At 44.9% G+C, this 13,143-nt stretch overlaps 1 protein-coding gene across 1 annotated transcript in view; it reads left to right on the top strand.

Annotated features, from left to right (window-relative positions):
* Positions 1–335: 335 nt before the first annotated feature.
* Positions 336–13,143, top strand: part of LOC126249291 (neuronal PAS domain-containing protein 4) — a 462,434-nt gene continuing 449,626 nt past the window's right edge. The window contains exon 1 of the mRNA XM_049950945.1: positions 336–524. Within this exon, the coding sequence (XP_049806902.1) occupies positions 336–524 (189 nt within the window). The remainder of the gene's footprint in view (positions 525–13,143) is intronic.

Genomic DNA, 13,143 nt, shown 5'->3' with positions numbered 1-13,143 from the left:
AATAAAGGGGGTGTCGCGGCATAAATGACCGTAACTTTAAAATTTGGTATATATAGGTCATTTTTCATTTGAAACCCTATAATGGATATATCAATGTAATCTGCAAAGACTATAGAATTTAATAAAGTTATAAAAATTTCGGTTTTTCCACCATTTATAAGTACCCTGTATCCTTAAGATGCAAGGCGGTCGCTCGCGATAAGCGGGAAATTTGGGTTCGAGACCCAGCCAAGCACAACTTGTGATATTTCACTGTTACTGTTAAGTTGAATTTCATGAATAAAACTACAATTTTGGCTTAGATTTGGAGAACTGAGTGAGTGGTGTGTGGTTGGATGTTGCAGGAAGACCTGCTGATCCACGGGGACAGCGTGTACGACATCATCGACAAGCAGGACCAGGCGGCGGTGCAGGCGGAGCTGGCCCGGCAGGCTGCCGCGCCGGGGGACGACCGCCGGCTCTTCCTCTGCCGCATGAACGTGTCGCGCAACGCCCGCCGCCAGATGCGCTTCGGCGACCAGAAGGTGCGCATGCCTACATCTGTATCCACCCTCTGCAAGGCACCAGACGGAGGGTACTTTGTGTACCATTGTCACTTCCCCCTTATCCTCTCCCAGTCGCGTATGGTGCGCGGTAAGAGAGATTGTTGGTTAGGCTCCTCAGAGTTCGTTTCTCTCCAAATTTAACGTCACGCGGGACATACGTAGGAAGAAGAATCTTCCAGGAACGTACGTTCTCGAAATATTAAATGTAAACCACACAGTGATGCACAGTGCCTCTCATGTCGAGTCTGCCACTGCAGGAAAAAAGAAAGAAAGAAAAAACAGGAAGGAAGGGAGATTAGAGTTTAGGGTCCTAGCTATTGTCATTAGAGACGAAGTACAAGCTAGATTTACAGAATCATGCAGAAGGAAATCGGCAGTGACCTTTTTTGGAAAAAAGAAAAACTATTCCCGAATGCGCCTTAAATGATTTAGGGAAATCACGGAAAACCTAAATCTGGGCGGGGATGTGAACAGACGTCCTTCCGAATGCGAATCTACTATGCTGACCACTGCCCCACTTTACTGTGTGTCCGCCACAGGAGATGGATAAGTATGTCCGTATCCCTTTCGCGACTGTTGAGGGAATCTTTGACGAAATACATTGCTCTTCTTTGGATCTTCTCTGTTTGTAACTGTTGTATTCACTAACTATTGTATTCACCAAATCTGCTTGGCATCAAACATAAAAATGTGGCAGGAAGAAAACGCCTTACCACCGAAATTAGTTGCTGTAAAGTGGTGGCTTGTTTGCACGCAGCAACTTTAAAGTCTCCGTCAAAGGGCAGGATTTGGTTAGCCAATACACATGGACAAATGATGTCAACACAGATTAGCAAACAACTTACAATAATGTATGAACAGAAACTTTACAAATAATTATTATGAAGGTGTTGTGTGGCACCACCCCAGTTTTCGTTTGCACTGATCTGTCTTTAACTCTGGTATAGTCCTGGATCCAGTGAACAATACGACCATCAATTGTAGAATGTCTAATCTGGATATTCTTGGTTACGACCATTGACAAATTCCTAATGCTGTCTTGAGGTATTGTGCAATACCTTGCCGATTACTGTGTTGAGCGGAGCCTTGTGTCGGCTTATATCCGTGCCTGGCGGCTGGATGTCTACTTAGGAAGTATTTGTATGATGTAAAACGGAAGTGTTGCCTCGTGCGCCCTCTGTTGGAGGCATGCTGTAGCACAGTTGCACCTGAATAGTAGGCAGCTCGGAGCTCTTCCGTGTATGGCTGTGTTCCGTATCTTCTGGGAGATACAGCACGAGTGCTGTCTGGCAATGTTTCCAGACTCCCGAGTAATATTCGAATATTCGTCGAACGAGGGTTTTGTAAGTTACCTCCTTTGTGCGTGGGCTACACTTCCTGAGGATTCTTCCCATGAATCTCAAGCTGGCATCTGCCTTTGCTGCCATTAGTTTTGTGTTGTTCCACCTTTAAATCGTTACGTACGCATACTTCCAGATATTTAATGACTGTTACTGCTACTAGTGAATGTTCGGCAATCGAATAGACATACAGTGACGTGTTTTCTGCGTATTTATACCCATGCGTTACCTTACTTTATGCTGTTAGTAACCTGTCAACCACTGCACCAATAATCGGTCTTTCTTCCTGAATTTTTCTACAAATTTCTAGCCTTGCGAGTTCGCTGTATGCAATAGAATTATCTGCGAGCATCCTCATGTAACTTAAAACGAGAAAATTTATGTAAATGGTGGACATTAATAGTCCTGTCACACTTTCTTTGCATAAGCCCAATGTTACTTTTACGTCTGAAGTTACCTCTCCGTTAAAAAAGACATGCTGTATTCCATTTGCTAGTGGTTCTTCAACCCAATCACATCTACTAACTCTCGTATTTTGGTCATCGGGAAACAGCGTAGAAATGTATCGAACACCTTCCTTTCTCACAAACCTGAGATATGTAAGCCGCTCGAGGGATCACAAAAGGAATTTCAGCACTTTATATAGCTTCCTATATTCCGCCTCGGAATCTAGATTGTGGCTTGAGACATATTTGTGACGAAGCCCAAGCTCCGTGTTAAACTAAAGCTGAAAGTTTGGTTGTGAGCTGGTGAAGCCACCGAATATGAACACAAAATAAAGACTGTGGTAACAGACTGGTCTTTAGTGTAGAAGTAAGCCAGCGTCGTTGGCAATATTAGTCCATATTTAATGCACTTTTTACGACGATCAATTCGCATAGCTTAAAGAGCGGCTCACTTGCCTGAGAGGCACGTACGTGAGCCTGACACGGATCGAGACCGTGCTGTGTTTTGGCGACCGTTGTTCCGGTACACCGGCTACACTCAGTGCGACTTTTGGGCGGTTTTATACGCTCAGTTACGCAAATGCTGGGCTGGTTCGCCCCCCCCCTCCCGCCTCCACCCCCCACCCCTACCGCCCCCACCCCCCACCCCTACCGCCCCATCACCACATCAGAAAATACGAGGGCTATTTTGAAAGTAAGGTCAGATCGGTAGCGAAATGGAAATAAAAAAATAAAAACATTTTATTTGCCAATTAGCTACACCTTCCAGCCACTTCTCTACATAGTCGCCGCCCCGATTTAGACATCTGTCGTAGCGTTGTACCAACTTTCCAATTTCCTCGTCCTAGGAGGAAGGCTCCTATGCTTTCCGCCAATGCTGCAGCTCGTCGTCTGCGCCAAAATAACGTCTCCATAGCTAGTGGCTTATGGGAGTAGAGATGAAAGTCAGAAGGAGCCACATCTAGGCAATAAGTTGGGCGATCTGGAGCTGCAGGAGCATCTTCGTTGCCCGTGCAGTGTGCTGCCGAGAATTGTCATGAAGAAGGAAATGCATTAAAGTTACGTTATATTGGCCGCATGAATCACGCGAAATGTCACGGCAAGTACCCATACTTGGCAGGAGACCAGGAGACACTGTTTTCTAGGCATATTTAAGTGCTGACTGTGCCCTCAGAACTGAACAGAGCGACATGACGCGATCGATGGGCATACCAAAGACACTGCCTAACAGATCTGCGGAAAGTTTCATTGGATTTTCACTGTGGTTTCCATTTCGCACACAATCGATCCTTACTTTCCGAACAGTTCTCGTATGACATATAATCATTTAAAATACTATAACGCAACCAAGAAGTTTATACAGTTCACAGACAGATGGCGCGCTCGACTTTCCTCCCTTAGGTTAACGGACGACTGTAGCGACAGGAAGGATCACAAAGTTAAAATAAAATAAAGGAGGTAAATGGAAAACAGCTACGACCGTACGATGGTATAACCATCAGGAAAGAGGGAGACTATGACTTCGTGTGAACCGTGCTTTGTAATCGTTTCAGTTTCTTAAAATATTAGTATGATTTCCCCTTAGATAACGACCTAAAAAAGTATGTGAAATCTTATGGGACTTAACTGCTAAGGTCATCAGTCCCTAAGCTTACACACTAATTAACCTAAATTATCCTGAGGACAAACACACACACCCATGCCCGAGGGAGGACTCGAACCTCCGCCGGGATCAGCCGCACAGTCCATGACTGCAGCGCCTTACATAACGATCGATCCATGTTTAAGGCACTCTTATTTTTAAAGCTGCAAGGTAAATCCTGAAACCCTGTATTATATAATAAAAACGATGGTCTTATTCGTTAAACATTCTCTATTAGCCAGTAGCCATCTCTGTAGCCGAGATCGCTAACGCACGGCTGTATGATGGGACGTAACCTGCAGGAAATAGCAGAACTCATCTACTACTTTAAGAGTCTCGTTTCCTAATCTAATTCTCTCAGCATCACCTGATTTAATTTGATTACATTCCATTACACTTGTTTTGTTTTTGTTGATGTTCATCTTATATACTTCTTTCAAAACACTGCCCAGTCCATTCAACTGGCCTTCCGGGTCCTTGGCTGTCTCTGAAAGAATTACAGTGTCAGCGGCAAACATTAAAGTTTTTGTTTATTGTCCCTGAAATTTAATTCCTACTCCAGATTTTTCGTTGTTTTCCTTTCTTGCTTGTTCAATGTATAGATTGAATAACATCGGGTTAGGCTACAACCCTCTCTCACTCCCCTCTCAACCACTGCTTCCCTTCCATGCCCCTTGACTCTTGTGACTGCTGTCTGGCTTGGGTATAGGTTGTGAATAGCTTTTCGCTCTCTTTATTTTACCCCTGATATCTTCAGAATTTCAAACAGACCATAACGTTGAGAAAATATTCCACTGATGTCACGAAAAAGCCTCCGACCTACAGATCAACTTGAACCCTCATCCATGAGTAACGCGCGAGTTGTGGAAACTTCCGCAGTTCAACAATACTTGGATTAGCTAAAGCCATGCCATGCATTAAAAACTAAAGATAATGCAACGAAGGAGATGTCCCTCGCCTATGACGGGAGTGGACACTCCTAGTACAGAAATACACAGAATATTTCCCGTGGTCTCAATGACAGGAAAGTTACTCCCATGCAGTGGACTCTCGCGGCACACTTAATGCGCTTGAAACCACTCATCCAGATAAAACTCCGACTATATGAAATCTACATCTATACGCCAAAAGCCACCCTACGAGCCAAGATTAGCACTATCTTTTCCTCCCTTCTCTGTTCCACTCACGCATTGCTGCGTAGGAAGAACGGCTGTCAATAAATATCGGCATGAGCTGAAATTTTTCCGATTTTCTCACCGTGGTCATTTCGCGAGACGTACATGGGGAAGGTCATGTGTTCTCCGATTCTTCTTCGAACATATACGCTCGATATTTGAACAATAAACCTCTCTGTGAAGCTCAACGTCTCTCTGGTAGTTACTGCCACATAAGTTTGATGAACATCTCCGTAACGTTCTCGCACTTACTGAAGGATTCCGTAACGTAGCGAATCGTGACGGTAAACAAGCATCGACGTTGCAAATGTCTTGTAGGCCACACCTTTCGTGTTTGAATTACATTTCTTCAAGATTGTCCCACTGAGTGATTTTTTTTCTGTATTACCACTTTACTACTAACACTATTTGCAACACATTGTGCAGTCAGTATCCAGATGTACCACTGAATGTACCTGCAAAACTATGTGATTGTACGATCATAGTTCAGGAGAAATTGTGTCAGGAAACACTGAGATGCATGAAAAACTCTGATTTCTTAAAATGGAATGCAAATCACACAGACTATTCTCGTCCAGTGTTTGATAAAGAGAGCACTTAGCGACTGCCAGCAAACCTTAAACAGCCGGCTGGTGTGGCCGAGCGGTTCTAGGCGCTTGAATCTGGAACCGCGCGACCGCTACGGTCGCAGGTTCGAATCCTGCCTCGGGCATGGATGTATTTGATGTCGTTAGGTTGGTTAGATTTAAGTAGTTCTAAGTTCTAGGGGACTGATGACCTCAGATGTTAAGTCACATAGTGCTCAGAGCCAAACCTTAAACATAATGTCAAGCCAGTTATAAACTTTGTTTATACGCTTAACGTCACGTATTTCACACATAAACTCATCTGGAGATGGCTCGCCTCCGTAGCTGAGTGGTTAGCAAGGCTGACTGCCATGAGGGGGCACGGGTTCGATTCCAGATACTGCTTGGGATTTTTCCTTTTTGGGAGGACTGGTACGGGGTGCATTCAACCTCATGAGGCCAACTGAGGAGCTACTCTACCGATTAGTAGCGGTTAAAAGGTCAAGAAACCTGACAACGATCGGGAGACCTGTGTGCTGACATCGTGTCCATCCATACCGCGTTCGATGACACGGCGGTCGATCGGGCCTGACTGACCCGTCTAGGGCTAGAACATGGAACTTTACTTACCTCTCATTTGGAGATGGGCAGAGAGGAGGTTCAAAATGGTTCAAATGGCTCTGAGCACTATGGGACTTAACATCTATGGTCATCAGTCCCCTAGAACTTAGAACTACTTAAACCTAACTAACCTAAGGACAGCACACAACACCCAGTCATCACGAGGCAGAGAAAATCCCTGACCCCGCTGGGAATCGAACCCGGGAACCCGGGTGTGGGAAGCGAGAACGCTACCGCACGACCACGAGCTGCGGACGCAGAGAGGAGGGGGAGCAGGATGTGGACTAACAGAAGATTAAAGTAAATAAATACTCGGGTAATGCCGTGTTTGTCAGCCAGGCCTGACATATTATAAAAATGGATGTACATATATGCATTGAAGAGCCAAAGAAACAGGTATACCCGATTAATATCGTTAGGACCCCCGCGAGCACGGAACACGACGTGGCGTGGACTCGACTAATGTCTGAAGTAGTGCTGGAGGGAATTGACACCAGGAATCCTGCAGGACCATCCATAAATGCGTAAGAGTACGAGGGAGTGGGGATCTCTTCTGAACAGCACGTAGCAAGGCATCCCAGATCTCTTCAATAATGTTCATGGCTGGGGAGTCTGGTGACCAGCGGAAGTATTTAAACTCAGAAGAGTGTTCCTGGAGCCACTCTGCAGCAATTCTGGACGTGTTGGCTGTCGCTGGAATTGCCCAAGTCCATCGGAATGCACAATGGGCATGACAGGTGATCAGACAGGATGCTTACGTACGTGTCACCTGTCAGAGTCATATCTAGACGTATCAGGCGTCCCATATCACTCCAACCGCACACGACTCACACCTTTACAGAGCCTCCACCACTTTGAACAGTCTCCTGCTGACATGCAGAGTCCATGGATTCATGAGGTTGTCTCCATACCCGTACACGTCCATCTACTCGATACAATTTGAAACGAGGCTCGTCCTACCAGCCAACATGTTTCCAGTCATCAACAGTCCAATATCGGCGTGGACGGGCCCAGGCGAGGCGTAAAGCTTTGTATCGTGCAGTCATCAAGGGTGCACGAGTGGGCCTTCGGCTCCGAAAGCCCATATCGATGATGTTTCGTTGAATGGTTTGCACGCTGGCAGTTGTTGATGGCCCAGCATTGTAATATGCAGCAATCTGCGGAAGGGTTACACTTCTGTCAGTCGTCGTTGGTCCCGTTCTTGCAGGATCTTTTTCCGGCCGCGGTGATGTCGGAGATTTGATGCTTCACCGATTCCTGATATTCACGGTACACTCGTGAAATGGTCGCACGAGAAAATCCTCACTTCACTGCTACCTCGGAGACGCTGTGTACTATCGCTCGTGCGCAGACATCACATTCAAACTTATTTAAATACTGATAACCTTCCATTGTAGTAGCGGTAACCGATCTAACAACTCCGCCAGACGCTTGTCTTATGTAGGCGTTGCCGACCGTATTCTGCCTGTTTACATATCTCTCTATTTGAATACGCATAACTGGACCAGTTTCTTCGGCGCTTCTATGTATGTATGTATGTAGGTACGTGTGTATGTATGTACGTACGTGTGTATGTATGTATGTATGTATGATCTACATCTCCCCCTAAACCACTGGACCGATTTCAACCGAACTTGGTGCACGTATCCCTTACTGTCTGGAAAGAATCGCTGAGGGTGTAAGAACCACCTACATATCACAAGGGTGGGGGTAAAAAAGCAGTGCAGCCTATGACACTTGAAACAAATTTCACACACAGTTTCAAACCTTACCAAACTTTTTCTCGCAGGCAACCGCCACAAAATGATGAAAAGAAAAACGTTTACCATTTAATATATTTTCACTGTGCATGCAATAAAACTGCCGCATTAAGCATGGCGTTCTAATTTATTACTTCTTTACTTCTAAGGTATTCGCTACACATTTTGCAAGCAGTATTCACATATGCCTCTAAATGTATCAGAAAAATTATATCGTTGTGCGACATACATTTCAGGAGATACAACGTCATAAGCATTGAGCTGAATGAAAACAAAACTGCAGGGCGAAATTCGCTAAAGGCACAGATGAAATATTTGTACAAATATCTGTGAAATACGTTAAATATATGAGAAAGATATGTGACATGTGCGTACATTGGTGAAGCCGTGCATAAGAAGTAACTCCTAAACCCCTGGATCGATTACAGTTAAACTTGGTTCACGTATTACTTACTATTTGGAAGTAAATTCTGTGGGGGAAGAATCACGAACCTCCTTTTGTAATGGTGGTGATTGGAAGACAAGGGTAGAGTAGGAGGAGATGACGAGACAGGGAGAGGAAAGGGAGAGATGGTCACAGATGGGGGAAGGAGATGGACTAATAGACAACTGGAATAAATACATACCCGGCAACGGAGAATGCTCAGTATGTTATAAAAACGGATGTATGTACGTATGTACCAATTCCCTTCCTGAGCCACTGGATCGATTTCAACCAAACTTGGAACACATACTACTGATTGTCTGGAACGAAGTACTGTGGGGCTAAAGACCACCTACCACTGCGGTGGGGTTGAAAACGGGGGAACATAGGAGATGGACAGTGAGAGGGGGAAGGAGGAGGAGATGAACAGGGGGAGGGAGAAGGAGGAGATGGACAAAAAGAGAAGGGAGTAGGAGATGTGCAATACGTGTGACACACGTGTATGCGGACGAAGCCGTTAGTAAACAGCTAATAACTGAAATAAAAACAATAAAGCGTGTCTGTGGTTGTGCTATTCCTAGAATAAATATTTCAGCATTTACTGACTCCGAATTAAAACTATCTTTCTAAAATAATGGGGAAAATCATGATAAAATTCTCTGGTAATGGAGGTTCTTGTTCATGCTTTCAGGAATAGGTACAAATGCAAACTGCTTGCTGTTGCGTTTCGTTATCCTACTGGAAAGACAAGTGTCACCTTCATTAAGGGGCTAGCTCGAAAAAATTACACCGGCCTCACACCGCTCGGCGCCAAATGTAGGCCTTGCGAGCAGCACTTTCTCGTTTGGAGGCGGGCTGTCGCCTTCGATCAATACGACGACAAGCATCTGTGATTCCTCAAGCGCGGATGCTTAGCGCGTCTAAAAAGTCGACGAGAGCGGGCAGAGCGAGAGCTGGCGGGCTATCAGATTGTCAATTACACGCCGCCGCCTGACGGACGTTACGTGTTAATGAAGCGCCGATAGACATCGCCGCCGGCCGCGGGTTCGACGCCTAATGAAGAGGAAAGTGGGCGAGCGGCCACACGCGGGCCGCCCCACACACTGCCGCCTGTCCGCTCTCCTCACTCCGTACGTCACACTCAAGAGCTGCACCAGCCAGCTCCGGTCTTATATTTATCAAACTGTGTGGAGGTGCTTGCCGTATAACGAGTATTAAATCATTAAACTTTCATTCCATTTCGAGCTTACGTCTGCCATCAACATCAGCGAGAAGTGCGACCCCCCATGGGCACGAATGCACTCTTGTATTCCTTGTGGCACTGAAGCAAACAGTCTCCGAATGTCGTCTAGAGGATTTTCTGACCATGTCTGAAACAAATGCTGTGTCAGTTCATGAATACTGTTGGCTGGAGAATATATGAAAGTATATGTCTTCCAATCGCACCCCAGAAATGCTCTACGGGTGACAAACCAGAGGATATGGCTGGTCGCTCAGTATATTTTTCAAAGTGTTTATTATGTGAAATACATTTTGGAGTCTTGCATTATCCACCTGGAATATGGAATTCATAAAATGTAAACTTTCAAGGCCGAAAATGTAACAATTATTAAAATACTGACTGGCAAACTCGAAATTGCCCGAGTATTCATTTTGTCAATTTATTAGAAACGGAAACCAAAAATGAACCGTGTTTGCAGTGAAATATCGAAAAAATTGCTTTTACATGTATTCGTGAAACCACCTTTGAAATTTCGAAGCAGTCCTTCAAATGACTCTGAGCACTATGGGACTCAACTGCTGTGGTCATAAGTCCCCTAGAACTTAGAACTACTTAAACCTAACTAACCTAAGGACAGCACACAACACCCAGCCATCACGAGGCAGAGAAAATCCCTGACCCCGCCGGGAATCGAACCCGGGAACCCGGGCGTAGGAAGCGAGAACGCTACCGCACGACCACGAGATGCGGGCGAAGCAGTCCTACGAAGAAATATGCATAATGTACAAATGTATAAGTACAGTATCCAAATTAAGAAACATGATTCGGGACAGTTTCTGTACGCTGCTGCTACGCGTGTCTACTACGCGCTTTTGTAAACGTCTCTATGGAAACACTTTTTCTTAGCTCTATAAACGGCTATCGTTTTCGCCTACAGCTGTTTGCGCTTCGAAACTGAAAGCTGTCAAAAGCGCAGCAAGGTGTTAGGGATTTCCTTAAGTTGAGTCGTCTGTAGCAGTGTCTTGGTAGCAAAGAATAAATGTTTTAAAACTTCATGCATGATTCGGAATTTCTTCAACTATATCCGTGTGTATGACATCATACGTCTTGAGCTGTGTGTCGTACAATGATATATTTGAGAAGGTACATTCAGCGGCATATGTGGATATTGTCAGCGAAATATGTTGCGAATGGAGTTAGTAGCAAAGAAGTAATAAATTTAAATGTCGAGCATGATGCGGCAGTATTTCACACCTCAGTGTTTACGACGTCATATCTTCGGAACTATTTGTAGTACCATGATATACTTTTGTAGGTGCATTTGACGCTATAGGTGGACATTCCCTCGGAAATTTATCGTGAATACAGTCTGTAGCACAGAAGTAAGATATACATCTAAACGTCGTTTATGATGCGGCAGTTTTTTTATGCGTCTTATTCTTTATGACTTCATATCTCCTGAACTATGAGGCTAGGTGGTTTCTACCCCCACTGTGATTGTTGCCTGACAGTACGGTATTTGTGTAACAAGTTTGGTTCAAATCGGTCCAATGGTTTAGGAAAAGATGTGGAACACACACACACACACACACATTATATATATATACATGGTGAGTCAGGAGGAAAGGTACATGCTTTGAGATGCGATAGTATTAGTGATTCCGAACAAATAACTTTATATGCACATATGCGCTATTGGAATGGTTTCCGAGATAGAACACGTTTATTATCACTCTTGTACGTTTTCCCTTAATAACTCGAAAACTGCACACTCCAAACGAAAACGTGTCTCAGTACACAATTAAAGTAAATTAAATTTGCAACAAGAAAGGTCCTATTTATTTTTATCTAGGACTAACAGTTTGCACGAAGAGATCGTGAGAATATTGGAAACCTCGAGCGACGCGCGTGCGCTTTGTGTTAAGTACTTTTTGTGGGGCAGTTTGAGGTAGTTTTCGTATTTGATAGGCCACAAGCGTCCTGTATCAAAATGTTCGTCTCAATTTCCTCTATACTACTGTGGTAAATTGTGAACAATGACAATGAATAATACAGAAAGTAAATATAAATGTACATTAAAAGTCTTCTATCTCGGAAACCATTCGGAATAGGGCATATGTCCACATCAAGTTTTTTGTTCAGTATCACTAATGCTGTCACCTGTCAAAACACGTACTTGTCAAATCAAATGGGTATGAGCACTATGGGACTTAACTTCTGTGGTCATCAGTCCCCTAGAATTTAGAACTACTTAAACCTAACTAACCTAAGGACATCACACACATCCATGCCCGAGGCAGGATTCGAACCTGCAACCGTAGCGGTCGCGCGGTTCCCGACTGTAGCGCCTAGAACCGCTCGGCCACTCAGGCCGGCTACGTACCTTTCCTCCTGACTCACCTTGTATATATATTCCAAGCTTGTATGCCGTGGAAGGATGAATTTCTTGTTGAAACCCAACGTTTCGGCCATCCGGCGTGGTCGAGCGCTTCTAGGCGCTACAGTCTGGAACCGCGCAACCGCTGCGGTCGCAGGTTCGAATACTGCCTCGGGCATGGATGTGTGTGATGTCCTTAGGTTAGTTAGGTTTAAGTAGTTCTAAATTCTAGGGGACTGATGACCTCAGAAGTTAAGTCCCATAGTGCTCAGAGCCATTTGAACTATTTGAACCCAACGTTTCGTCACCATTTGCGAAGGACATCTTCGAGGCGATTGTAGCTGTTTTGAAGGTCCGAAGCACGCCCTGGATTTATACTGACTGAAGAGCAATTCCTTTTACACTTGCTCGCTTGCAGATGCGTGTCGTCACATTTTTTTGAAATCTCTAGCCCAATCCGCCGTTGTCGGTTGCTGTCGTGCGATATTCCTATAGCCCTATGGTGTAAGACTGGTACACATCATCTTTGGCAGTTTACTTTCAAAGCCTCCAACTTTCGATAAAAATTATTGGAGTGTTAAGTAATCACTATAGTCTCCCGTTACAGCATTTCATAGTATCCACCTGTGGTGCCGCTACCCGAGTCTCGTCAAAGCGAACCCGTTTGTTAAAAAAAAATGGTTCAAATGGATCTGAGCACTATGGGACTTAACATCTATGGTCATCAGTCCCCTAGAACTTAGAACTACTTAAACCTAACTAACCTAAGGACAGCACACAACACCCAGTCATCACGAGGCAGAGAAAATCCCTGACCCCGCCGGGAATCGAACCCGGGAACCCGGGCGTGGGCAGCGAGAACGCTACCGCACGACCACGAGCTGCGGACGAACCCGTTTGTCTCCTGACTACAAAGCATATTTACCAATAGCTGATCTGTCTGTTTCTCCCCTCCTGCAGTTGCCCTTGCCCTCCTATAGTCGTTTTTCGGCCGTTCTTTTAGTGGTACCCTCTTGCACGTTTCC

The sequence above is a fragment of the Schistocerca nitens genome, chromosome 3, assembly GCF_023898315.1.
Source record: "Schistocerca nitens isolate TAMUIC-IGC-003100 chromosome 3, iqSchNite1.1, whole genome shotgun sequence".
NCBI classification, from domain to species: domain Eukaryota; kingdom Metazoa; phylum Arthropoda; class Insecta; order Orthoptera; family Acrididae; genus Schistocerca; species Schistocerca nitens.
The sequence above is the reverse complement of the archived record's forward strand: the minus strand, read 5'-3'. Positions and strand labels throughout refer to the sequence as shown.